This window comes from Xenopus tropicalis, chromosome 6 (assembly GCF_000004195.4).
Source record: "Xenopus tropicalis strain Nigerian chromosome 6, UCB_Xtro_10.0, whole genome shotgun sequence".
Lineage (NCBI taxonomy): Eukaryota > Metazoa > Chordata > Amphibia > Anura > Pipidae > Xenopus > Xenopus tropicalis.
In genome coordinates this window covers 153,908,652-153,936,651 of record NC_030682.2, presented here as the reverse complement: position 1 = coordinate 153,936,651, position 28,000 = coordinate 153,908,652, and the positions used below count along the sequence as shown (strand labels likewise).

At 57.3% G+C, this 28,000-nt stretch overlaps 1 protein-coding gene across 4 annotated transcripts; it reads right to left on the bottom strand.

Moving 5' to 3' along the window:
• Positions 1 to 9: 9 nt before the first annotated feature.
• Positions 10 to 28,000, bottom strand: adck5 (aarF domain containing kinase 5). Of its 4 annotated transcripts, none has more exons than XM_031904656.1 (15): positions 27,537 to 28,000; positions 24,139 to 24,263; positions 12,874 to 13,020; positions 12,504 to 12,579; positions 12,218 to 12,418; positions 8,511 to 8,651; positions 7,278 to 7,391; positions 6,548 to 6,679; positions 5,737 to 5,820; positions 5,537 to 5,618; positions 4,331 to 4,409; positions 4,162 to 4,253; positions 2,344 to 2,593; positions 1,482 to 1,583; positions 10 to 286 (listed from the first exon to the last, which is right to left on the bottom strand). In XM_031904656.1, the coding sequence occupies exons 1-15, from the start codon at positions 27,552 to 27,554 to the stop codon at positions 181 to 183; spliced, it is 1,749 nt and encodes a 582-aa protein (XP_031760516.1). In that variant the 5' UTR covers positions 27,555 to 28,000; the 3' UTR covers positions 10 to 180. The 4 variants fall into 4 exon arrangements, with proteins under 4 accessions (XP_031760516.1, XP_031760513.1, XP_031760514.1 ...); XM_031904653.1 differs by having other exon boundaries at positions 24,159 to 24,263; positions 27,537 to 27,945; XM_031904654.1 differs by lacking the exon at positions 1,482 to 1,583 and having other exon boundaries at positions 24,159 to 24,263; positions 27,537 to 27,981.

Genomic DNA, 28,000 nt, shown 5'->3' with positions numbered 1-28,000 from the left:
GTACAAGCAGTAAGTGAGAGGTTTTTATTGAGTCCCAGAGTTCCATGCTGCCCCAGTGGGAGGAGTCACAGTAGTAGTACAGTATTGGAGAAGCACCCAAGCTCCATTAGAGTGTATGTAGGGGGGTCCGTAGGCCTCAGCTGGAGGAGATGGGGGGCCCCACGGCCGCAGGAGGAGGAGCTAGGACTGCAGGAAGGTCTCCATCTGTTCATTATGTTCAATGACTTGGAAGCGAATGAGCAGCCGGAGGAGGGAGGAGGTCACACGGAGCACAAGGCTGTCCCACCTGCCGAGAGACACGCCCACCCTTAGATCTGCCCATAGCGGCCCCCCAGCACCTCTAAGTGCCCCAAGGGAGGAGCTTCTGAGCTTCGTTCCACCCACACTGTCCCTTAGTTCAACCCCCTGCCCCCCATATAACAGTGCGTATATAGAGAGTCGGGGGAGGGTGTATATAGTCAGGGGTGGGGTAGGGTGTCAGGAGAGGGGTAGGTAGGGGGAGAGTGCGTATAGAGAGAGTCAGGAGAGGGGCAGAGATCGTATATAGAGAGAGTCAGGAGAGGGGTAGGTAGGGGGGAGTGCGTATAGAGAGAGTCAGGAGAGGGGTAGGTAGGGGTAGAGTGCGTATAGAGAGAGAGTCAGGAGAGGGGCAGAGATCGTATATAGAGAGAGTCAGGAGAGGGGTAGGTAGGGGGGAGTGCGTATAGAGAGAGTCAGGAGAGGGGTAGGTAGGGGTAGAGTGCGTATAGAGAGAGTCAGGAGAGGGGTAGGTAGGGGGGAGTGGCGTATAGAGAGAGTCAGGAGAGGGGTAGGTAGGGGGAGAGTGCGTATAGAGAGAGAGTCAGGAGAGGGGCAGAGATCGTATATAGAGAGAGTCAGGAGAGGGGTAGGTAGGGGTAGAGTGCGTATATAGAGAGAATCAGGAGAGGGGTAGGTAGGGGTCGAGGGGGGAGAGTGCGTATAGAGAGAGTCAGGAGAGGGGCAGAGATCGTATATAGAGAGAGTCAGGAGAGGGGTAGGTAGGGGGGAGTGCGTATAGAGAGAGTCAGGAGAGGGGTAGGTAGGGGTAGAGTGCGTATATAGAGAGAATCAGGAGAGGGGTAGGTAGGGGTCGAGGGGGGAGAGTGCGTATAGAGAGAGTCAGGAGAGGGGTAGGTAGGGGGAGAGTGCGTATAGAGAGAGTCAGGAGAGGGGTAGGTAGGGGGAGAGTGCGTATAGAGAGAGTCAGGAGAGGGGTAGGTAGGGGGAGTGCGTATAGAGAGAATCAGGAGAGGGGTAGGTAGGGGTCGAGGGGGGAGAGTGCGTATAGAGAGAGTCAGGAGAGGGGTAGGTAGGGGGAGAGTGCGTATAGAGAGAGTCAGGAGAGGGGTAGGTAGGGGGAGAGTGCGTATAGAGAGAGTCAGGAGAGGGGTAGGTAGGGGGAGTGCGTATAGAGAGAGTCAGGAGGGGGGTAGGTAGGGGTCAGGGGGTATAAGCTTTACCTCAGGGCCAACTCAAACTTGAAGCTTTCCCATGTGACCGAGATCCATCGAGTGACCCCCAAGGAATTCTGCCCCGCGAGTCGCCTCCAGCCTTTCACTGCGCTGTGGGGGGGGAGCAGAAGTGAGAACTATGGGCAACTAAGGCAAATGGGGTATTCTCCTTAGGCTTCCCCCCCCGCTCTTACCTTCGTGCCATAAGGATGTGCCCGTCGGCCTGTACCCCCTTCTGTATCTGTGCCCCCCCCCCCCCCCCTCACTAGCGCTACAGCCCCCCACTCTCACCTTCGTGCCATAAGGATGTGCCCGTCGGCCTGTACCCCCTTCTGTATCTGTGCCCCCCCCTCACTAGCGCTACAGCCCCCCACTCTCACCTTCGTGCCATAAGGATGTGCCCGTCGGCCTGTACCCCCCCCCCTCACTAGCGCTACAGCCCCCCCACTCTCACCTTCGTGCCATAAGGATGTGCCCGTCGGCCTGTACCCCCTTCTGTATCTGTGCCCCCCCCCCCCTCACTAGCGCTACAGCCCCCCACTCTCACCTTCGTGCCATAAGGATGTGCCCGTCGGCCTGTACCCCCTTCTGTATCTGTGCCCCCCCCCTCACTAGCGCTACAGCCCCCCACTCTCACCTTCGTGCCATAAGGATGTGCCCGTCGGCCTGTACCCCCCCCCCTCACTAGCGCTACAGCCCCCCACTCTCACCTTCGTGCCATAAGGATGTGCCCGTCGGCCTGTACCCCCTTCTGTATCTGTGCCCCCCCCTCACTAGCGCTACAGCCCCCCATCTCACCTTCGTGCCATAAGGATGTGCCCGTCGGCCTGTACCCCCCCCCCTCACTAGCGCTACAGCCCCCCACTCTCACCTTCGTGCCATAAGGATGTGCCGGTCGGCCGGGGCCCCCAGACTCACGTGCAGGCACCTCACTGTGTTCAGGTTCCTAAAAACCAGCAGCATTGGCCGGGGGAGGGCCCGCAGCACCCGCATGATGTCATCAAAGTGCTCCCGCGCCATATCCTGCATGTAGCGCGTCTCCTCCCGCGTCAGCGCACTGCCCATTGCGCCCGGGACAGACAGGGGGCGCTGCAGCAGGATCTCACAGAACAGGAAGTAATCTGAACAAAACCAAGAGAGCTTAGTGGCAACATGTTCCTCTCGTGTATTGTACCCCCTACTGTAACTGATAAGGATATTAGCAGTCACTGAGGGGTTCTGTGCCCCCCATATAAAGGCACAAGGCTGGGGGCTGAGTTATACAGGGAACTCTGAGTATCACTCATGTATTATAAGGGGTAATGTACCCCCTACTGTAAATGATAAGGATATTAGCAGTCACTGAGGGGTTCTGTGCCCCCCATATAAAGGCACAAGGCTGCAGGCTGAGTTATACAGGGAACTCTGAGTATCACTCATGTTATTATAAGGGATAATGTACCCCCTACTGTAAATGATAAGGATATTAGCAGTCACTGAGGGGTTCTGTGCCCCCCATATAAAGGCACAAGGCTGCAGGCTGAGTTATACAGGGAACTCTGAGTATCACTCATGTATTATAAGGGATAATGTACCCCCTACTGTAAATGATAAGGATATTAGCAGTCACTGAGGGGTTCTGTGCCCCCCATATAAAGGCACAAGGCTGCAGGCTGAGTTATACAGGGAACTCTGAGTATCACTCATGTATTATAAGGGGTAATGTACCCCCTACTGTAAATGATAAGGATATTAGCAGTCACTGAGGGGTTCTGTGCCCCCCATATAAAGGCACAAGGCTGCAGGCTGAGTTATACAGGGAACTCTGAGTATCACTCATGTATTATAAGGGATAATGTACCCCCTACTGTAAATGATAAGGATATTAGCAGTCACTGAGGGGTTCTGTGCCCCCCATATAAAGGCACAAGGCTGCAGGCTGAGTTATACAGGGAACTCTGAGTATCACTCATGTATTATAAGGGATAATGTACCCCCTACTGTAAATGATAAGGATATTAGCAGTCACTGAGGGGTTCTGTGCCCCCCATATAAAGGCACAAGGCTGCAGGCTGAGTTTATACAGGGAACTCTGAGTATCACTCATGTATTATAAGGGATAATGTACCCCCTACTGTAAATGATAAGGATATTAGCAGTCACTGAGGGGTTCTGTGCCCATATAAAGGCACAAGGCTGCAGGCTGAGTTATACAGGGAACTCTGAGTATCACTCATGTATTATAAGGGATAATGTACCCCCTACTGTAAATGGTAAGGATATTAGCACTGAGGGGTTCTGTGCCCCCCATATAAAGGCACAAGGCTGCAGGCTGAGTTATACAGGGAACTCTGAGTATCACTCATGTATTATAAGGGATAATGTACCCCCTACTGTAAATGGTAAGGATATTAGCACTGAGGGGTTCTGTGCCCCCCATATAAAGGCACAAGGCTGCAGGCTGAGTTATACAGGGAACTCTGAATATCACTCATGTATTATAAGGGATACTGTACCCCCTACTGTAAATGATAAGGATATTAGCAGTCACTGAGGGGCTCTGTGCCCCCCATATAAAGGCACAAGGCTGCAGGCTGAGTTATACAGGGAACTCTGAGTATCACTCATGTATTATAAGGGATAATGTACCCCCTACTGTAACTGATAAGGATATTAGCAGTCACTGAGGGGAAATGAGGACGATACAGACCTTTGACCCCAAGCTCAGCCGAGTGCTTCTCCATATCCTGCCGGTTCCGTAGGACAATGGATCTCCATAACTTGCACAGAGAGGTCCGGTCCCTGGGGACACAATGAGTAGTAGCGAGTACCTCTAATATTAATACAGATTAAGATCCGTGGGAAATGTCTGGACTTACCTTTTACTCAAATACTCATAGAGCCCATGGTCCAACAGAACCAGCTGAGCCTTTCCATCCGGCCCCTTGGTCACCAGAACTGGAAAATACAGAGATAGTGTCACCCAGGATCCTGCCCCCTGTGGCACCCACACCCCCAAGCCTGCAAACCAATCAGCACCCAGGATCCTGCCCCCTGTGGCACCCACACCCCCAAGCCTGCAAACCAATCAGCACCCAGGATCCTGCCCCCTGTGGCACCCACACCCCCAAGCCTGCAAACCAATCAGCACCCAGGATCCTGCCCCCTTTGGCACCCACACCCCCAAGCCTGCCAAACCAATCAGCACCCAGGATCCTGCCCCCTGTGGCACCCACACCCCCAAGCCTGCAAACCAATCAGCACCCAGGATCCTGCCCCCTGTGGCACCCACACCCCCAAGCCTGCAAACCAATCAGCAACCCAGGATCCTGCCCCCTTTGGCACCCACACCCCCAAGCCTGCAAACCAATCAGCACCCAGGATCCTGCCCCCTGTGGCACCCACACCCCCAAGCCTGCAAACCAATCAGCACCCAGGATCCTGCCCCCTGTGGCACCCACACCCCCAAGCCTGCAAACCAATCAGCACCCAGGATCCTGCCCCCTGTGGCACCCACACCCCAAGCCTGCAAACCAATCAGCACCCAGGATCCTGCCCCCTTTGGCACCCACACCCCCAAGCCTGCAAACCAATCAGCACCCAGGATCCTGCCCCCTGTGGCACCCACACCCCCAAGCCTGCAAACCAATCAGCACCCAGGATCCTGCCCCCTTTGGCACCCACACCCCCAAGCCTGCAAACCAATCAGCACCCAGGATATGGGAATAGAGATAGTGCTGCTCCCTAGGGCACAGATACCCCCCCACATATGGGAACAGGGGGGCACATATATACAGATACACAGGGGAATGGGGGGGGGCACACATATACATATACACGGGGGGGGGGGGGGCACATATATACAGATACACGGGGGAATGGGGGGGCACATATATACAGAATGGGGGTGTGAATGGGGGAGCACATACATACAGATACACAGGGGTATGGGGGGCACATATAGACAGATACACGGGGGGGGGGGCAAATACAGGGACAGCCCCATACCCACTGGCGGCTGCATGACAGATATGAGCAGAAGTTGTAGTGAAGCCCCTGGGGGTGGAGCTGCAGTGCCCGGTTACCGTTGCCAGGGTGCGGGTCGGCATGTATGAATCCCGTGTAGAATATCTGCTCGGCGAACACCTGAATGAGCTTCTCGGCTGCCTGCAGAGGGAGGGGGCACATTCATACGGCAGCCATAATAAGTGGGGTGTCCCACTCTGGGGGGCCCCGTGGGGGTATCAGTAGGTACAATAGCAGCCCCCCCGGGCCCCATACTCACATCGCGCACATCCAGGCCCTGCTCCTTGATCCCCTCCACGCTGCTCACCTTGCAGCCCTCACAGTAATCAGCAGTCAGAACTCGCTAGGGAGAGAGGGGCACAATCAGCCCCACAGCGGGGTAAATACCTACCTTCCTATTCAGGGGCTAGTGATGAGAAACACAATCAGTTTAGGGGGAGGAGTAGTGGATATGGGGGGGCTAGTGATGAGAAACACAATCAGTTTAGGGGGAGGAGTAGTGGATATGGGGGGGCTAGTGATGAGAAACACAATCAGTTTAGGGGGGAGGAGTAGTGGATATGGGGGGGCTAGTGATGAGAAACACAATCAGTTTAGGGGGAGGAGTAGTGGATATGGGGGGGCTAGTGATGAGAAACACAATCAGTTTAGGGGGGAGGAGTAGTGGATATGGGGGGGCTAGTGATGAGAAAAACAATCGGTGGTTTAGGGGGGCTAGTGCTGATACACCAGGAGAGCCTTGGGGGGCCGCCCCTGCGCTGCTCAGGATGGGGGGGGGGGGGGCGCCCCTGCGCTGCTCAGGATGGGGGGGGGGAGCCCCTGCGCTGCTCAGGATGGGGGGGGGGAGCCCCTGCGCTGCTCAGGATGGGGGAGGGGAGCCCCTGCGCTGCTCAGGATGGGGGAGGGGAGCCCCTGCGCTGCTCAGGATGGGGGAGGGGAGCCCCTGCGCTGCTCAGGATGGGGGAGGGGAGCCCCTGCGCTGCTCAGGATGGGGGGGGAGCCCCTGCGCTGCTCAGGATGGGGGGGGGGGGGAGCCCCTGCGCTGCTCAGGATGGGGGGGCAGATCTCACCTTACTGGTTCTGTCCCAGTGGACTCGGGGGACGGTCACATACGGCAGAGACTGCAGGTCCCGGGCGCAGCGCTCAGAGTTCCTCCCCTCATTCTCAAAGTCCAACTCCTGAGAGAGAGTTCCCTTCAGGTCCTGATGAGAGAGGCTATTAGCTATTAGTGCCCCCCTACCCCTGGGTACTACCCCCCCATAGAGTCAGTGCCCCCCTACCCCGGGTACTACCCCCCCATAGAGTCAGTGCCCCCCTACCCCTGGGTACTACCCCCCCATAGAGTCAGTGCCCCCTACCCCGGGTACTACCCCCCCATAGAGTCAGTGCCCCCCTACCCCGGGTACTATCCCCCATAGAGTCAGTGCCCCCCTACCCCTGGGTACTACCCCCCCATAGAGTCAGTGCCCCCTACCCCGGGTACTACCCCCCATAGAGTCAGTGCCCCCTACCCCTGGGTACTACCCCCCATAGAGTCAGTGCCCCCCTACCCCTGGGTACTACCCCACCATAGAGTCAGTGCCCCCCTACCCTGGGTACTACCCCCCCCATGGAGTCAGTGCCCCCCTACCCCTGGGTACTACCCCCCATAGAGTCAGTGCCCCCCTACCCCTGGGTACTACCCCCCATAGAGTCAGTGCCCCCCTACCCCCAATTATAGCACAGAGAGACAGCAAAGAAGGATAAAGAGACATTGGGCTAAAGGTGCCAGAGAGGCTGCTGGGAGATTACAGGGCCCACCTTGAGCACCCAGCTGAACCCGAACGTTGGGTGCATGAACTCGATCAGTCGCAGCAATAATTCCAGGGTCTTTAGATCCCCATCGAATCGGTCCCGGAGGTCAATGTACTGCACCTGGGGGTACAAACAGCACAGTGAGGGGCTCAGTATCCCCCAATAGCCCAGCGGGGGGGCTCAGTATCCCCCAATAGCCCAGCGGGGGGCTCAGTATCCCCCAATAGGGGGGGGGGGCTCAGTATCCCCCAATAGCCCAGCGGGGGGCTCAGTATCCCCAATAGGGGGGGGGGGCTCTGTATCCCCCAATAGCCCAGCGGGGGGGCTCAGTATCCCCCAATAGCCCAGCGGGGGGGGCTCAGTATCCCCCAATAGCCCAGCGGGGGGGCTCAGTAATCCCCCAATAGCCCAGCGGGGGGGGGGCTCAGTATCCCCCAATAGCCCAGTGGGGGGAGGGGCTCAGTATCCCCCAATAGCCCAGCGGGGGGGCTCAGTATCCCCCAATAGGGGGGGGGGGCTCAGTATCCCCCAATAGGGGGGGGGCTCAGTATCCCCCAATAGGAAGGGGGGGCTCAGTATCCCCCAATAGCCCAGCGGGGGGGCTCAGTATCCCCCAATAGGGGGGGGGCTCAGTATCCCCCAATAGCCCAGCGGGGGGGCTCAGTATCCCCCAATAGGGGGGGGGCTCAGTATCCCCCAATAGCCCAGCGGGGGGGCTCAGTATCCCCCAATAGGGGGGGGGCTCAGTATCCCCCAATAGGAAGGGGGGGCTCAGTATCCCCCAATAGCCCAGCGGGGGGGCTCAGTATCCCCCAATAGGGGGGGGGGCTCAGTATCCCCCAATAGCCCAGCGGGGGGGCTCAGTATCCCCCAATAGGGGGGGGCTCAGTATCCCCCAATAGGAAGGGGGGGCTCAGTATCCCCCAATAGGGGGGGGGGCTCAGTATCCCCCAATAGCCCAGCGGGGGGGCTCAGTATCCCCCAATAGGGGGGGGCTCTGTATCCCCCAATAGCCCAGCGGGGGGGGGCTCTGTATCCCCCAATAGGGGGGGGGGGCTCAGTATCCCCCAATAGGGGGGGGCTCTGTATCCCCCAATAGCCCAGCGGGGGGGGGCTCTGTATCCCCCAATAGGGGGGGGGGCTCTGTATCCCCCAATAGCCCCAGCGGGGGGGGGCTCTGTATCCCCCAATAGGGGGGGGGGGGCTCAGTATCCCCCAATAGGGGGGGGGCTCTCTCACCTTCACAGCCACGTCGGTGCCGTTGTGCAGAGTTGCCCGGTGCACCTGGGCCAGGCTGGCGGCCGCTATGGGCTTTTGGTCAAAGTGCAGGAAGAGATGTTCCGCCGGGGCCCCGAAATCTTCCAGGAACAGCTCATTCACCTGCAGGGCAGTAACCGTACAGTCACCATAGCAACTACCCCGGCTGCTCCCCCACAAAGGGACATAAAGGGCTCTTGCTCCACTTAGCAGGAAACTGCACCAGCCTGGGGTGTCAGGTAAGGGATTATTATCACTGGGGGGGGGGGGGGGGGAGCTTAAGTTCTTCTGTACAGAATGTGACCATATCCCCCCCCCCCCCAGGAGCACGGGCCGAGCGGCCAATCATCACTAAGGGAAACACAGACTTCCTTATACACCCAGTTACTGGGGATACCCCTCCCTTTAGCCCCCCATGGGCAGAGCTGATGGGACTTATACACCCAGTTACTGGGGATCCCCCTCCCTTTAGCCCCCCATGGGCAGAGCTGATGGGACTTATACACCCAGTTACTGGGGATCCCCCTCCCTTTAGCCCCCCATGGGCAGAGCTGATGGGACTTATACACCCAGTTACTGGGGATCCCCCTCCCTTTAGCCCCCCATGGGCAGAGCTGATGGGACTTATACACCCAGTTACTGGGGATACCCCTGCCTTTAGCCCCCCATGGGCAGAGCTGATGGGACTTATACACCCAGTTACTGGGGATACCCCTCCCTTTAGCCCCCATGGGCAGAGCTGATGGGACTTATACACCCAGTTACTGGGGATCCCCTCCCTTTAGCCCCCCCATGGGCAGAGCTGATGGGACTTATACACCCAGTTACTGGGGATACCCTCCCTTTAGCCCCCCATGGGCAGAGCTGATGGGACTTATACAACCCAGTTACTGGGGATCCCCTCCCTTTAGCCCCCCCATGGGCAGAGCTGATGGGACTTATACACCCAGTTACTGGGGATCCCCCTGCCTTTAGCCCCCCCATGGGCAGAGCTGATGGGACTTATACACCCAGTTACTGGGGATCCCCCTCCCTTTAGCCCCCCATGGGCAGAGCTGATGGGACTTATACACCCAGTTACTGGGATCCCCTCCCTTAGCCCCCATGGGCAGAGCTGATGGGACTTATACACCCAGTTACTGGGGATACCCCTCCCTTTAGCCCCCCATGGGCAGAGCTGATGGGACTTATACACCCAGTTACTGGGGATCCCCCTCCCTTTAGCCCCCCCATGGGCAGAGCTGATGGGACTTATACACCCAGTTACTGGGGATACCCCTTCCCTTTAGCCCCCCATGAGCCAGAGCTGATGGGACTTATACACCCAGTTACTGGGGATCCCCTCCCTTTAGCCCCCCATGGGCAGAAGCTGATGGGACTTATACACCCAGTTACTGGGGATTACCCCTTCCCTTAGCCCCCATGGGCAGAGCTGATGGGACTTATACACCCAGTTACTGGGGATACCCCTGCCTTTAGCCCCCCCATGGGCAGAGCTGATGGGACTTATACACCCAGTTACTGGGGATACCCCTCCCTTTAGCCCCCCATGGGCAGAGCTGATGGGACTTATACACCCAGTTACTGGGGATACCCCTGCCTTTAGCCCCCCCATGGGCAGAGCTGATGGGACTTATACACCCAGTTACTGGGGATCCCCCTCCCTTTGCCCCCCCCATGGGCAGAGCTGATGGGACTTATACACCCAGTTACTGGGGATACCCCTGCCTTTAGCCCCCCCATGGGCAGAGCTGATGGGACTTATACACCCAGTTACTGGGGATCCCCCTCCCTTTAGCCCCCCATGGGCAGAGCTGATGGGACTTATACACCCAGTTACTGGGGATCCCCCTCCCTTTAGCCCCCATGGGCAGAGCTGATGGGACTTATACACCCAGTTACTGGGGATACCCCTGCCTTTAGCCCCCCCATGGGCAGAGCTGATGGGACTTATACACCCAGATACTGGGGATACCCCTTCCCTTTAGCCCCCCATGAGCAGAGCTGATGGGACTTATACACCCAGTTACTGGGGATCCCCCTCCCTTTAGCCCCCCATGGGCAGAGCTGATGGGACTTATACACCCAGTTACTGGGGATACCCCTCCCTTTAGCCCCCCATGGGCAGAGCTGATGGGACTTATACACCCAGTTACTGGGATCCCCCTCCCTTTAGCCCCCCATGGGCAGAGCTGATGGGACTTATACACCCAGTTACTGGGATCCCCCTCCCTTTAGCCCCCCCATGGGCAGAGCTGATGGGACTTATACAGCCAGTTACTGGGGATCCCCCTGCCTTTAGCCCCCCCATGGGCAGAGCTGATGGGACTTATACACCCAGTTACTGGGGATACCCCTCCCTTTAGCCCCCCCATGGGCAGAGCTGATGGGACTTATACAGCCAGTTACTGGGGATCCCCCTGCCTTTAGCCCCCCATGGGCAGAGCTGATGGGACTTATACACCCAGTTACTGGGGATCCCCTCCCTTTAGCCCCCCATGGGCAGAGCTGATGGGACTTATACACCCAGTTACTGGGGATACCCCACCCTTTAGCCCCCCCCATGGGCAGAGCTGAATGGGACTTATACACCCAGTTACTGGGGATACCCCTCCCTTTAGCCCCCCCATGGGCAGAGCTGATGGGACTTATACACCCAGTTACTGGGGATCCCCCTCCCTTTAGCCCCCCATGGGCAGAGCTGATGGGACTTATACACCCAGTTACTGGGGATCCCCCTCCCTTTAGCCCCCCATGGGCAGAGCTGATGGGACTTATACACCCAGTTACTGGGGATCCCCCTGCCTTTAGCCCCCCCATGGGCAGAGCTGATGGGACTTATACACCCAGTTACTGGGGATCCCCCTGCCTTTAGCCCCCCATGGGCAGAGCTGATGGGACTTATACACCCAGTTACTGGGGATCCCCCTGCCTTTAGCCCCCCATATGCCAGCCGGCCACTCGGACGGCAGGAAGGCACAACATTCCCAGCATTCTCTATAGGGAATATTCAAGCACCCCTTGCCCACCCTGTTACCCCCCAGCACCCCTTGCCCACCCTGTTACCCCCCAGCACCCCTTGCCCACCCTGTTACCCCCCAGCAACCCTTGCCCACCCTGTTACACCCCAGCAACCCTTGCCCACCCTGTTACCCCCAGCAACCCTTGCCCACCCTGTTACCCCCAGCAACCCTTGCCCACCCTGTTACCCCCCAGCAACCCTTGCCCACCCTGTTACCCCCCAGCAACCCTTGCCCACCCTGTTACCCCCAGCAACCCTTGCCCACCCTGTTACCCCCCAGCAACCCTTGCCCACCCTGTTACCCCACAGCAACCCTTGCCCACCCTGTTACCCCCCAGCAACCTTGCCCACCCTGTTACCCCCCCAGCAACCCTTGCCCACCCTGTTACCCCCCAGCAACCCTTGCCCACCCTGTTACCCCACAGCAACCCTTGCCCACCCTGTTACCCCCAGCAACCCTTGCCCACCCTGTTACCCCCCAGCAACCCTTGCCCACCCTGTTACCCCCCAGCAACCCTTGCCTATACTGCCATAAACTTCTGAGGGGAATGATGCCCCCCCCATGTGTAGATCAGGACTGACCCCTCCTTCTGGCCAAACAATGGCCCCACCCACTCAATGTTTGCCCCTCCCACTCATTATACAGAGCCCGCCCACACGTGCTCACCTCATTGGGCCGGCGAGGCAGTGCCCGATCCTCCAGGACCCGCAGGGTTTTAGTGTATTCAGGGGGCAGGAGGTGGTTAAAGGCACAGAGGCCTTGGCCCAGTTTCACATAGAGACCCCCGTTCTGTACCGCCCCCTCTACTAATTGGTCAGCGGCTCGTTGGTGGCACCGAGACATGGCGGCTTCATACCGAGGACTGTTCTACCGCAGAGAGAAAACACAAACAGCTGATTCGCCTGAGTTCTGAGCCGGGCGACCAATAAGGAACGGGCCCCCCTATACGCACCTCATCTTCCCCTCGTAAGGTCACATGACTTGTCCACCAGTAATCCACTGAGATCTGGGAACCAATCATCAGAGACCTGGGGAACATGGGAAGATTCACAGTAAGTGGTGGCAGGGGACAGTAAGAATGAGGGGGCGGAGCTGAATAACTGTGGCCCCGCCCACCAACCTCCCCTGTCCCCCCCCCCCCACAACAGCCCAGCACAGGGCAAGGGCCACACAGACACATCATATCTATAGTATGTAGGATTCATTCACTAACATTGGTTGCCAATGGCAACTGCACTTGTGCTATTTAGCACTATGTTAATAAATCAGCCCTTATAACTCAGGCGCAGTTTCCATGGAAACCTGACACAGCAGTTTCTCACCTCCAAAATCGACCAATGCCCTGCAGAAGGATTCTCATTCGCCGCCGCTCCTGCGGTTCTGACCCATAGTAGAGCAGAGTGCCAAGCGGGGGTGCGGCTAAGGCGGAGCCTATAATCAGCCTGCGGAGCATCCTGCGCGGGGGCGGCCTGTGAGGAGACGGACATGTTTTACTCACAACCAGAAATACCCCCGCCCCCCCCCGGCGATTATCACCTTCCTTCTCCTTTAATGGGGCCCGGATGTGCAGAACGAGGGGGTCACTGCGCTGGGAACAGGGTCGGACTGGGCCCCCAGGACACCGGGAAACTACCCGCCCCAGTGGCCCAGACCCCACCCAGTCGCTGCTGCCCCTGCCCAGCGATGCCCCCCCCCCCCCCGATGCGTTTCACATACGTCTCTGTTACAGTAAAATGACATTTAGTGGGGCACTAACTGCTGGGGCAGGATGGGGTGCAATAAAGGGGGCAGTTACACAGTAGGGGCAGGTATCAAGCTATTCCATTAGTGGGGCACTAACTGCTGGGGCAGGATGGGGTGCAATAAAGGGGGCAGTGACACAGTAGGGGCAGGTATCAGGCTATTCCATTAGTGGGGCACTAACTGCTGGGGCAGGATGGGGTGCAATAAAGGGGGCAGTGACACAGTAGGGGGCAGGTATCAGGCTATTCCATTAGTCGGGCACTAACTGCTGGGGCAGGATGGGGTGCAATAAAGGGGGCAGTGACACAGTAGGGGGCAGGTATCAGGCTATTCCATTAGTGGGGCACTAACTGCTGGGCAGGATGGGGTGCAATAAAGGGGGCAGTGACACAGTAGGGGGGCAGGTATCAAGCTATTCCATTAGTGGGGCACTAACTGCTGGGCAGGATGGGGTGCAATAAAGGGGGCAGTTACACAGTAGGGGCAGGTATCAGGCTATTCCATTAGTGGGGCATTAACTGCTGGGGCAGGATGGGGTGCAATAAAGGGGGCAGTTACACAGTAGGGGGCAGGTATCAGGCTATTCCATTAGTGGGGCATTAACTGCTGGGGCAGGATGGGGTGCAATAAAGGGGGCAGTGACACAGTAGGGGGCAGGTATCAGGCTATTCCATTAGTGGGGCACTAACTGCTGGGGCAGGATGGGGTGCAATAAAGGGGGCAGTTACACAGTAGGGGGCAGGTATCAGGCTATTCCATTAGTGGGGCACTAACTGCTGGGGTAGGATGGGGTGCAATAAAGGGGGCAGTTACACAGTAGGGGGCAGGTATCAAGCTATTCCATTAGTGGGGCACTAACTGCTGGGGCAGGATGGGGTGCAATAAAGGGGGCAGTTACACAGTAGGGGGCAGGTATCAAGCTATTCCATTAGTGGGGCACTAACTGCTGGGGCAGGATGGGGTGCAATAAAGGGGGCAGTTACACAGTAGGGGGCAGGTATCAGGCTATTCCATTAGTGGGGCACTAACTGCTGGGTAGGATGGGGTGCAATAAAGGGGGCAGTTACACAGTAGGGGGCAGGTATCAAGCTATTCCATTAGTGGGGCATTAACTGCTGGGGTAGGATGGGGTGCAATAAAGGGGGCAGTTACACAGTAGGGGCAGGTATCAGGCTATTCCATTAGTGGGGCACTAACTGCTGGGGTAGGATGGGGTGCAATAAAGGGGGCAGTTACACAGTAGGGGCAGGTATCAGGCTATTCCATTAGTGGGGCACTAACTGCTGGGGTAGGATGGGGTGCAATAAAGGGGGCAGTTACACAGTAGGGGCAGGTATCAAGCTATTCCATTAGTGGGGCACTAACTGCTGGGGCAGGATGGGGTGCAATAAAGGGGGCAGTTACACAGTAGGGGCAGGTATCAAGCTATTCCATTAGTCGGGCACTAACTGCTGGGGCAGGATGGGGTGCAATAAAGGGGGCAGTGACACAGTAGGGGCAGGTATCAGGCTATTCCATTAGTGGGGCACTAACTGCTGGGGCAGGATGGGGTGCAATAAAGGGGGCAGTGACACAGTAGGGGGCAGGTATCAGGCTATTCCATTAGTGGGGCACTAACTGCTGGGGCAGGATGGGGTGCAATAAAGGGGGCAGTTACACAGTAGGGGCAGGTATCAGGCTATTCCATTAGTGGGGCACTAACTGCTGGGGCAGGATGGGGTGCAATAAAGGGGGCAGTGACACAGTAGGGGCAGGTATCAAGCTATTCCATTAGTGGGGCACTAACTGCTGGGGCAGGATGGGGTGCAATAAAGGGGGCAGTGACACAGTAGGGGGCAGGTATCAGGCTATTCCATTAGTGGGGCACTAACTGCTGGGGCAGGATGGGGTGCAATAAAGGGGGCAGTTACACAGTAGGGGGCAGGTATCAGGCTATTCCATTAGTGGGGCACTAACTGCTGGGGCAGGATGGGGTGCAATAAAGGGGGCAGTTACACAGTAGGGGGCAGGTATCAGGCTATTCCATTAGTGGGGCACTAACTGCTGGGGCAGGATGGGGTGCAATAAAGGGGGCAGTGACACAGTAGGGGCAGGTATCAAGCTATTCCATTAGTGGGGCACTAACTGCTGGGGCAGGATGGGGTGCAATAAAGGGGGCAGTGACACAGTAGGGGGCAGGTATCAGGCTATTCCATTAGTGGGGCACTAACTGCTGGGCAGGATGGGGTGCAATAAAGGGGGCAGTTACACAGTAGGGGGCAGGTATCAGGCTATTCCATTAGTGGGGCACTAACTGCTGGGGCAGGATGGGGTGCAATAAAGGGGGCAGTGACACAGTAGGGGCAGGTATCAAGCTATTCCATTAGTGGGGCACTAACTGCTGGGGCAGGATGGGGTGCAATAAAGGGGGCAGTGACACAGTAGGGGGCAGGTATCAGGCTATTCCATTAGTGGGGCACTAACTGCTGGGGCAGGATGGGGTGCAATAAAGGGGGCAGTGACACAGTAGGGGCAGGTATCAAGCTATTCCATTAGTGGGGCACTAAACTGCTGGGGCAGGATGGGGTGCAATAAAGGGGGCAGTGACACAGTAGGGGGCAGGTATCAGGCAATTCCATTAGTGGGGCACTAACTGCTGGGGCAGGATGGGGTGCAATAAAGGGGGCAGTGACACAGTAGGGGCAGGTATCAGGCTATTCCATTAGTGGGGCACTAACTGCTGGGGCAGGATGGGGTGCAATAAAGGGGGCAGTTACACAGTAGGGGGCAGGTATCAGGCTATTCCATTAGTGGGGCACTAACTGCTGGGCAGGATGGGGTGCAATAAAGGGGGCAGTGACACAGTAGGGGCAGGTATCAGGCTATTCCATTAGTGGGGGCACTAACTGCTGGGCAGGATGGGGTGCAATAAAGGGGGCAGTTACACAGTAGGGGGCAGGTATCAGGCTATTCCATTAGTGGGGCACTAACTGCTAGGGCAGGATGGGGTGCAATAAAGGGGGCAGTTACACAGTAGGGGCAGGTATCAGGCTATTCCATTAGTGGGGCACTAACTGCTGGGGCAGGATGGGGTGCAATAAAGGGGGCAGTTACACAGTAGGGGCAGGTATCAGGCAATTCCATTAGTGGGGCACTAACTGCTGGGGCAGGATGGGGTGCAATAAAGGGGGCAGTGACACAGTAGGGGCAGGTATCAGGCTATTCCATTAGTGGGGCACTAACTGCTGGGGCAGGATGGGGTGCAATAAAGGGGGCAGTTACACAGTAGGGGCAGGTATCAGGCTATTCCATTAGTCGGGCACTAACTGCTGGGGCAGGATGGGGTGCAATAAAGGGGGCAGTGACACAGTAGGGGGCAGGTATCAGGCTATTCCATTAGTGGGGCACTAACTGCTGGGGCAGGATGGGGTGCAATAAAGGGGGCAGTTACACAGTAGGGGCAGGTATCAGGCTATTCCATTAGTGGGGCACTAACTGCTGGGGCAGGATGGGGTGCAATAAAGGGGGCAGTTACACAGTAGGGGGCAGGTATCAGGCTATTCCATTAGTGGGGCACTAACTGCTGGGGCAGGATGGGGTGCAATAAAGGGGGCAGTTACACAGTAGGGGCAGGTATCAGGCTATTCCATTAGTGGGGCCACTAACTGCTGGGGCAGGATGGGGTGCAATAAAGGGGGCAGTGACACAGTAGGGGCAGGTATCAGGCTATTCCATTAGTGGGGCACTAACTGCTGGGGCAGGATGGGGTGCAATAAAGGGGGCAGTGACACAGTAGGGGCAGGTATCAGGCTATTCCATTAGTGGGGCACTAACTGCTGGGGTAGGATGGGGTGCAATAAAGGGGGCAGTGACACAGTAGGGGCAGGTATCAGGCTATTCCATTAGTGGGGCACTAACTGCTGGGGCAGGATGGGGTGCAATAAAGGGGGCAGTTACACAGTAGGGGCAGGTATCAAGCTATTCCATTAGTGGGGCACTAACTGCTGGGGCAGGATGGGGTGCAATAAAGGGGGCAGTGACACAGTAGGGGGCAGGTATCAAGCTATTCCATTAGTGGGGCACTAACTGCTGGGGCAGGATGGGGTGCAATAAAGGGGGCAGTGACACAGTAGGGGCAGGTATCAGGCTATTCCATTAGTCGGGCACTAACTGCTGGGGCAGGATGGGGTGCAATAAAGGGGGCAGTTACACAGTAGGGGGCAGGTATCAGGCTATTCCATTAGTGGGGCACTAACTGCTGGGGCAGGATGGGGTGCAATAAAGGGGGCAGTTACACAGTAGGGGCAGGTATCAGGCTATTCCATTAGTGGGGGCACTAACTGCTGGGGCAGGATGGGGTGCAATAAAGGGGGCAGTTACACAGTAGGGGGCAGGTATCAGGCTATTTCCATTAGTGGGGGCACTAACTGCTGGGGCAGGATGGGGTGCAATAAAGGGGGCAGTTACACAGTAGGGGCAGGTATCAGGCTATTCCATTAGTGGGGCACTAACTGCTGGGGTAGGATGGGGTGCAATAAAGGGGGCAGTTACACAGTAGGGGGCAGGTATCAAGCTATTCCATTAGTGGGGCACTAACTGCTGGGGCAGGATGGGGTGCAATAAAGGGGGCAGTGACACAGTAGGGGCAGGTATCAGGCTATTCCATTAGTGGGGCACTAACTGCTGGGGCAGGATGGGGTGCAATAAAGGGGGCAGTTACACAGTAGGGGCAGGTATCAGGCTATTCCCATTAGTGGGCACAACTGCTGGGGGCAGGATGGGGTGCAATAAAGGGGGCAGTTACACAGTAGGGGCAGGTATCAGGCTATTCCATTAGTCGGGCACTAACTGCTGGGGCAGGATGGGGTGCAATAAAGGGGGCAGTGACACAGTAGGGGGCAGGTATCAGGCTATTCCATTAGTGGGGCACTAACTGCTGGGGCAGGATGGGGTGCAATAAAGGGGGCAGGTTACACAGTAGGGGCAGGTATCAGGCTATTCCATTAGTGGGGCACTAACTGCTGGGGCAGGATGGGGTGCAATAAAGGGGGCAGTGACACAGTAGGGGCAGGTATCAGGCTATTCCATTAGTGGGGCACTAACTGCTGGGGCAGGATGGGGTGCAATAAAGGGGGCTAGTGACACAGTAGGGGCAGGTATCAGGCTATTCCATTAGTGGGGCACTAACTGCTGGGGCAGGATGGGGTGCAATAAAGGGGGCAGTGACACAGTAGGGGCAGGTATCAAGCTATTCCATTAGTGGGGCACTAACTGCTGGGGCAGGATGGGGTGCAATAAAGGGGGCAGTTACACAGTAGGGGCAGGTATCAGGCTATTCCATTAGTGGGGCACTAACTGCTGGGGCAGGATGGGGTGCAATAAAGGGGGCAGTTACACAGTAGGGGCAGGTATTCCCAGTTTATACACTGACCCAGCAGCCCCAACTTGGTTATTTATTCCCTACAATTCCCCCCAGTTTCTCTCTTACCCTCACAGGGGGCATTAGTGCTGCTACACAGAGCCACAATATTAACTACAGATCAGATGCTTCAACTAATCTTACTAATACTAGTAACCTTCCCCTTAAACCCTCCCTGTTATGTGAATGGCCAATCCCCACAGTAAGTAACTAGTTAGGGAGATATCTCAACCCACAAATAAACTCACCAATGGGCTTTTCTGGGCATTTTTGCATTAAACAATCTTTTTGTATTTTTATAGATATTTTCATCTTTAGAACAGTCGCTGAACTGGGAATTGCCCCTGCCATAGACAGTACTGGGAATTGCCCCTGCCATAGACAGTACTGGGAATTGCCCCTGCCATAGACAGTACTGGGAATTGCCTCTGCCATAGACAGTACTGGGAATTGCCTCTGCCATAGACAGTACTGGGAATTGCCTCTGCCATAGACAGTACTGGGAATTGCCCCTGCCATAGACAGTACTGGGAATTGCCTAATTAGACAGTACTGGGAATTGCCCCTGCCATAGACAGTACTGGGAATTGCCCCTGCCATAGACAGTACTGGGAATTGCCCCTGCCATAGACAGTACTGGGAAATTGCCCTGCCATAGACAGTACTTGGGAATGCCTGCCATATGACAGTACTGGGAATTGGCCTCTGCCATAGACAGTACTGGGAATTGCCCCTGCCATAGACAGTACCTGGAATTGCCCCTGCCATAGACAGTACTGGGAATTGCCCCTGCATTAGACAGTACTGGGAATTGCCTTCTGCCATAGACAGTACTGGAATTGCCCCTGCCATAGACAGTACTGGGAATTGCCTCTGCCATAGACAGTACTGGGAATTGCCCCTGCCATAGACAGTACTGGGAATTGCCCCTGCCATAGACAGTACTGGGAATTGCCCCTGCCATAGACATAACTGGGAATTGCCTCTGCCATAGACAGTACTGGGAATTCCCTGCCCACTATCGTGGGACAGTACTGGAATTGCCCCTGCCATAGACAGTACTGGGAATTGCCCCCTGCCATAGACAGTACTGGGAATTGCCTCTGCCATAGACAGTACTGGGAATTGCCTTGCCATAGACAGTACTGGGAATTTGCCCCCCTGCCATAGACAGTACTGTAGGGAATTGCCCCTGCCATAGACAGTACTGGAATTGGCCCTCGCCATAGACAGTACTGGGAATTGCCTCTGCCATAGACAGTACTGGGAATTGCCCCTGCCATAGACACGTACTGGAATTGCCTCTGCCATAGACAGTACTGGGAATTGCCCTGCCATATGATCAGTACTGGAATTTGCCTCTGGCCATCTAGACAGTACGGAGGGAATGGGGGCCCCTGCAATACGACAGTACTTGAGAATTGCCCCTGCCATAGACAGTAACTGGTAATTGCCCTGCCATAGACAGTACTGAGAAATTGCCCCTGCCGATAGACAGTACTGGGATGCCTGCCATAATAGACAGTACTGGGAATATTGCCCCTGCCAATAGACAGTATGGAAATTGTGCCTGCAATAGTACAGTACTGGCGAATTGCCCCTGCATAGACAGTACTGGATTGCCTCTGCCAAGACAGTACTGGGGAATTGCCCCCTGCATAGACCAATGTACTGGGGAATTGCCCCTGCCATAGACAGTACTGTTGAATTGCCCCCTGCCATAGAAAGTATGGAATGCTTCTGCAATTAGACATACTGGGGAAATTGCCTCTGCCATATGACAGTACTGGGAATTGGCCCCCTGCCATAGACAGTACTGGATTGCCCTGCATAAGAACATTACTGGGCATTGCCTCTGCATAGACAGTATAGGAATTGCTCTTGCATAGAATACTTGGGAATTGCCCGCTGCATAGACAGTACTGGGAATTGCCTCTGCCATAACAGTACTGGGAATGTGCCCTGCCATATGACAGTACTCGGGAATTGCCTCTGCTAAGACAGTTAAGGGAATTGCCCCTGCCAAGACATACTGAGAATGTGCCCCTGCCATAGACAGTACTGGGAATTGGCCCCTGCCATAAGACAGTATTGAGAATTGCCCCTGCCATAATGACAGTACTGGGAATTGCCCCGTGCCAAGGGACAGTACTGGGAATTGCTTCTGCCATAGCCAGTAACTGGAATTGCCTCTGCCCATAGACAGTACTGGGTAATGCCCTGCCATAGTACAGTATGGGAATGCCTCTGGCCATAGACAGTACTGGGGTAATTGCCCCGCCAATACGACAGTACTGGGAAATTGCCCTCTGCCATAGACAGTATGGGAATTGCATCTGCCATAGCAGTAACTGATTGCCCCTGCCATAGACAGTACTGGGAATTGCCCTGCCATAGACAGTACTGGGAATTGCCCCTGCTAAACTCACACAGAGACAGTTTCAAGTAAATGATCAGCAGTGTCTGGCTTAGTAGCCGCTACTAGTAGCCCCGTGTGGCTTCACTATAAAGGAGCCTAATAGAGAGCTGCTAAGCTGGAGTCTGTTGTTAGTAGTTAAACGGTATAAAACTGCAAAACATTTTAGGGACAAATATAAACAGAAAATGGATGTAATTTCCAAAAGCTCTGAGTAAGTTTACATCTTTGGGGGTTTACGTCCCCCTATGTATGGCCTCTTTTAGCCTCCCCTAACAAAAAATTCACCCTCCGCCTATGGTGTGTGGGGGGGGGGGGGGAATTAGGGGGGTGCGGCAGTGGGGCCCTGCGGGGATGCATCGACGGAGGTACCTTGGGGGGTGCAGGGCCCCCGGGGCGGTAGCCCCTTCACCCCCCCTGTCCAACCCTGGCTGGGAATGACCCATCTGCAATATCCCGGCACGTATTGGCCCCCGGTGAGGGGGGGCGGGGCATCAAAGTGCTCCCATCTCTTCCCTCTCCCCGGCCCAACGGCCCTGGCACCAGCCGGCTTATCTGCCCCAATCTGGCCTTGGCACCAGCCGGCTTATCTGCCCCAATCTGGCCTTGGCACCAGCCGGCTTATCTGCCCCAATCTGGCCTTGGCACCAGCCGGCTTATCTGCCCCAATCTGGCCTTGGCACCAGCCGGCTTATCTGCCCCAATCTGGCCTTGGCACCAGCCGGCTTAATTTGCCCAATCTGGGCCTTGCACCAGCCGGCTTATTGCCCCAATCTGGGCCTGCCACCTAGCCGGCTTTCTGCCCCAATCTTGGCCTTGGCACACAGCCGGACCTTATCGCCCCAAATCTGGCCTTGGCACCTAGCCGGCTTGTCTGCCCCAAATTCTGGCCTTGGCACCAGCCGGCTTATCTGCCATATCTGGCCTTGGGCAGCAGCCGGCTTATCTGCCCATCGGCCTTGGGAGATAGGCAGCGCTCACAGCCAATAAATAAGACATATCGGGGTTACTGACGCCACGTGCCTATAGCCAAGCTCACAACACTAGACTACCACAACTGACCAAACACACTGACACACACACCTGACACCCACACTGACCCACACATCACACGTGACTCGCCACCACCCAACACCACACCTGACACACACCTCTTCGACACAATACACACCTAGACACATCACACCTGACACACATCCTCGACACAGCACACTGGACACACACACCTGGACACACGACACTGCACATCACACTGACACACACACTGGACACCACACACTGACACACACGACTGACAACCACATACACTGACACACACACTGACACACCACACGTGACACACACCTTGAGCACACACACTGACCAGCACATCGACACACACACTGACATGTCTATTATCACACCTATTGTAGTAGGGACCACACACTGACACCATGCCACTGTGACACACACACTGGACACACACTCACACGCTGACACATCACTGACAGTGCGCGCACACACACACATCTGACACACCGTGCGGCACTGACATACACGCGCAACTGACAACGACCGCACGTGCACAATCACGCGACAATCGCATACGAACACAGAGCGCCCAAAGACACGCGCACACTAACACAGCCGCACAGCAACCGCGCACTAACAACGCACGAACTAACACACGCACAACACGCGCATTCAGAAACGCGCACAGACACGCGCAAGAAGAGTGGTCGGTTGCGTTCCGTGACTTAGACACGCGCACTAGACACGCGCACAGACATCCGCGCACAGACACGCCCACGAGACCAAAAATAAAAGACTCACGCGCACACTACACAAAGCGCGACCAGACACGCGCACATAACACCAACACGCACAGACAAAACGCGTGCACAACAAGACAAAACGCGCACAAAATAAACATGACAGACAAGAATATGTAACGCGCACGACTAACACACAGCGCATTAGACACGCGCACACTAACACACGCACAGACATTATCGTATAATGCATACGCGCACACGACACGCGACACAGACAACGCGCACACTAAACACACGATCCAACCACGCCAACACTACACACGGGCCAGACACACCGCACCAGACACGCGCATAGCGACACGCGCACAGACACGCGCACAGACACGCGCTCACAGAAACGCGCACAGGACATCGCGCACACTAACACAACAAGGCGCACTACTAACACGCGCACACTTAAACAGCGCACATATCGGTAATTGGACAACAACCGCACACAAGACACTGCGCACACAGACCACGCGCACACAGACACGCGCACAGACATCGCGCACTGAGAACGGCGTCACAGACACGGCACAGACACGCGACAGATCACGCGCACACTAAAACAAGCGCACAGAACTCACGCGCACACTAACACCATCGGCACAGACATCGCGGCACCAGACATCGCGCACACAGACACGCGGCAACTAACAACATGATCGCACCAGACAGCGCGCACACAGAACGCAACAGACACGCCGCAGGGCACAGACACCCGCACACAGACACGCCGCACACTAAAACCATCGCAACAGACACCGCGCCCACAGACAGCGCGCACACAGACACGCGCCACACACGACACGCGCACACAACGCGCGGCACACGATCACCGCGCACACTTAAACACACGTCTAAGACACGCGCACAGGACACGCGCACAGACACGCGCACAGACACGCGCACACTACACAACGCGCACTAACACCCGCGCACAGACACGCGCACAACTTACCACATCGCAACAGACACGCGGCACAAGACTACGCGCACACAGACGAACGCGCACTGACAGAACTACGCGCGACACAGACACGCGCACACAGACACAGAACACCGCACACAGAACACGCGCGACACAGACATCGTCTTGGGGACGGTCTGAGGCCATATTCTTGAGCGGCACACGACACGCGCACACAGTACACGCGCACACTAGAGCGCACACAGACCGCGCAACAGACAAACGCGCATCACTAACACCGCGCACACACACTGACAACTCTACCTTCTTTCAAGTCCCTCTACCCCTTGTGTACGAGAGCAAAAGCCCCTCAGGGGCAGTCCCATTAGGATTTTCTCTCCCGTACGACAGCGAGACAGCTGGGAAATGTGATATCGACACAGCAGCACCTGGAGGGGTGGGAGAATAGGTAGGTGTTAGTGTTGCACAATAGCCCCCCCATACCCCTCTGTTCCCCCCCATACCCCTCTGTTTCCCCCCCTAACCCTCTGTGCCCCCCCATACCCTTCTGTGCCCCCCCATAACCTTCTGTGCCCCCCCATACCCCTCTGTGCCCCCCAGACCCCTGTGCCCCCCCCCAGACCTCTCTGTGCCGCCCCCCCCCAGACCCCTCTGTTGCCCCCCCCAGACCCTCTTGCCCCACAGAACCCTCTGTTCCCCCCCCCAGCACCCGCTCTGTTTCCCCCCATCTCCCTCTGTGCCCCACAATACCCCTCTGTGCACCCCCAGGACGCCCTCTGTGCCCCCAGACTCACCTGTGCCCCCCCAGACCCCTCCTGTCCACCCCCTCCAGACCCCTCTGTTCCCCCCTCCCAGACGCGCTTCTGTTCCACACCCCATACCCTCTGTCCCTCCCATCCCCCTCTGTTACCTCCCCCCCATACCCCTCTGTTCCCCCATACCCACTCTGTGCCCCCCCATACCCTCTGTGCCCCAGACCCTCTGTCACCCCAGGCAACGCCCTCGTTCCCACCCTCATAAACCCTCTGTTCCCCCTCATACCCTCTGTTCCCCATCACCCCTCTGTTCCGCCCCCATACCACCCTGTGCCCCCCATCCCTCTGTTCCCCCATACCCTCTGTGCCCCCCAATGCTGGCCCCCCATCTCCCACCTGCGGCACCTATCTCACCCATCTCCCACCTACAGCATGTGGCATCTCTTTCTCATGGTGTGAGGTCTCTCTGTCTCATCTCAACTGTCGCCCTTCACCCACAGCATGCTGCTGTCTCTCCCCCCCACACACTGCTGTCTCTCCCCCCCCCCACACTCTGCTGTCTCTCCCCCCCACACACTGCTGTCTCTCCCCCCCCCACACTCTGCTGCTCTCCCCCCCCCCACACTCTGCTGTCTCTCTCCATACCCCACACTGCTGCTGTCTCTCTCCCCCCCCCCACACTCTGCTGTCTCTCCCCCCCACACACTCTGCTGTCTCTCTCCCCCCCCCACACTCTGCTGTCTCTCTCCCCCCCACACACTCTGCTGTCCTCTCTCCCCCCCACACTCTGCTCCGTCTCTCTCCCCCCCCACACCTGCTGTCCTCCCCCCCCACACTCTGCTGTCTCTCTCCCCCCCACACACTCTGCTGTCTCTCTCCCCCCCCCACACTCTGCTGTCTCTCTCCCCCGCACACACTCTGCTGTCTCTCTCCCCCCCACACACTCTGCTGTCCTCTCTCTCCCCCCCACACTCTGCTGTCTCTCTCCCCCCACACACTCTGCTGTCTCTCTCCCCCCCACACACTCTGCTGTCTCTCCCCCCCCCACACACTCTGCTGTCTCTCTCCCCCCACACACTCTGCTGTCTCTCTCCCCCCCCCACACTCTGCTGTCTCTCTCCCCCCCCCCCACACTCTGCTGTCTCTCTCCCCCCCCCACACACTGCTGTCTCTCCCCCCCCACACTCTGCTGTCTCTCTCCCCCCCACACACTCTGCTGTCTCTCTCCCCCCCCCCCACACTCGCTCTCTCTCCCCCCCACACACTCTGCTGTCCTCTCTCCCCCCCCCACACTCTGCTGTCTCTCTCCCCCACACACTCTGCTGTCTCTCTCCCCCCCCACACACTCTGCTGTCTCTTCTCCCCCCCCACACTCCTGCTGTCCTCTCTCCCCCACACTCGCTGTCTCTCTCCCCCCCCACCACACTCTGCACACACTCTGCTGTCTCTCTCCCCCCACACACCTGCTGTCTCTCTCCCCCACACACTCTGCTGTCTCTCTCCCCCCCACACACTTCCACTGCTGCTGTCTCTCTCCCCCAACACACACCACTCTGCTGTCTCTGTCCCCCCCCACATCTCTGCTGTCTCTCTCCCCCCCACACTCTCTGTCTCTTCCCCCCCACACTCTGCTGTCTCTCTCCCCCCCACACACTCTGCTGTCTCTCTCTCCCCCCCACACTCTGCTGTCTCTCTCCCCCCCCCCACACTCTGCTGTCTCTCTCCCCCCCACACACTCTGCTGTCTCTCTCTCCCCCCCACACTCTGCTGTCTCTCTTCCCCCCCCCCCACACTCTGGCTGTCTCTCTCCCCCCCACACACTCTGCTGTCTCTCTCCCCCCCCCCCCACACACTCTGCTGTCTCTCTCCCCCCCCACACACTCTGCTGTCTCTCTCCCCCCCACACTCTGCTGTCTCATCTCCCCCCCACATCTGCTGTCTCTCCTCCCCCACACTCTGCTGTCTCTCTCCCCCCCCCACACTCTGCTGTCTCTCTCCCCCCACACACTCTGCTGTCTCTCTCCCCCCCCCACACTCTGCTGTCTCTCTCCCCCCCACACACTCTGCTGTCTCTCTCTCCCCCCACCACACTCTGCTGTCTCTCTCCCCCACACCTGCTGTTCTCTCCCCCACACACTCTGCTGTCTCTCTCTCCCCCCACACACTCTGCTGTCTCTCTCCCCCCCCCCACACTCTGCTGTCTCTCTCCCCCCCCACACACTCTGCTGTCTCTCTCCCCCCCCCACACTCTGCTGTCCTCTCTCCCCCCACACCTCTGCTGTCTCTCTCCCCCCCCCACACTCTGCTGTCTCTCTCCCCCCCACACTCTGCTGTCTCTCTCCCCCCCCCACACTCTGCTGTCTCTCTCCCCCCCCACACTCTGCTGTCTCTCTCCTCCCCCCCCACACTCTGCTGTCTCTCTCCCCCCCCCCACACTCTTGCTGTCTCTCTCCCCCCCACACTCTGTGTCTCTCTCCCCCCCCACACTCTGCTGTCTCTCTCTCCCCCCCCCACACTCTGCTGTCTCTCTCTCCCCCCACACTCTGCTGTCTCTCTCCCCCCCCCCCACACTCTGCTGTCTCTCCCCCCCCCCCCACACTCTGCTGTCTCTCTCCCCCCCACACACTCTGCTGTCTCTCTCCCCCCCCCACACTCTGCTGTCTCTCTCTCCCCCCCCCACACTCTGCTGTCTCTCTCCCCCCCCCCACACTCTGCTGTCTCTCTCCCCCCCCCCCACACTCTGCTGTCTCTCTCCCCCCCACACTCTGCTGTCTCTCTCCCCCCCCCACACTCTGCTGTCTTCTCTCCCCCCCCCCCACACTCTGCTGTCTCTCAGAACTCAGAAGCCCCTCAGAACTCTCAAGCCCCGGCCCCTCTCCCCCCCCCCCGGCCCCTCTCCCCCCGGTTCCTCTCCCCCACGGCCCCTCTCCCCCCGGTCCCTCTCACCTTTCCCCTCAGCTCCATGTTTCTCTGACAGACTCTGAACACGTGACTTTCTCAAGGAATCCAGACAAGACACGCCCCGTCTCTCCTATTGGTCAGCCTTCATAACCCTTTATAGCTCCACCTCCTGCCGGAGAGCGCGGGTTGCTGGGTAATCTGAAGTCATTCTCCGCCATTTTGGTTCCTGGATAGTCCAGCAAGTATTCTCTGTATTCTCTGTATTCTCTGCCCAGCCAGGCCGCACTCTCATGTTCGCTTCCCGGGGCCCCAGAGTGAGTGAGTCCGGCGGTGGGGCCAGGGGGAGCCGGTACTGTGGGGTTGGTCCCTCAGTGGCTGAATGGGCAGAGGCGGCTCCCAGGGGCCACAGTGCTGCCCTCAGGCCGGGTGTGGGGTAACTATGGGGGTAACTATGGGGGTAACTATGGGGGTAACTATGAGGCCTCCCCATATTATGGCTCTGCCCCCTG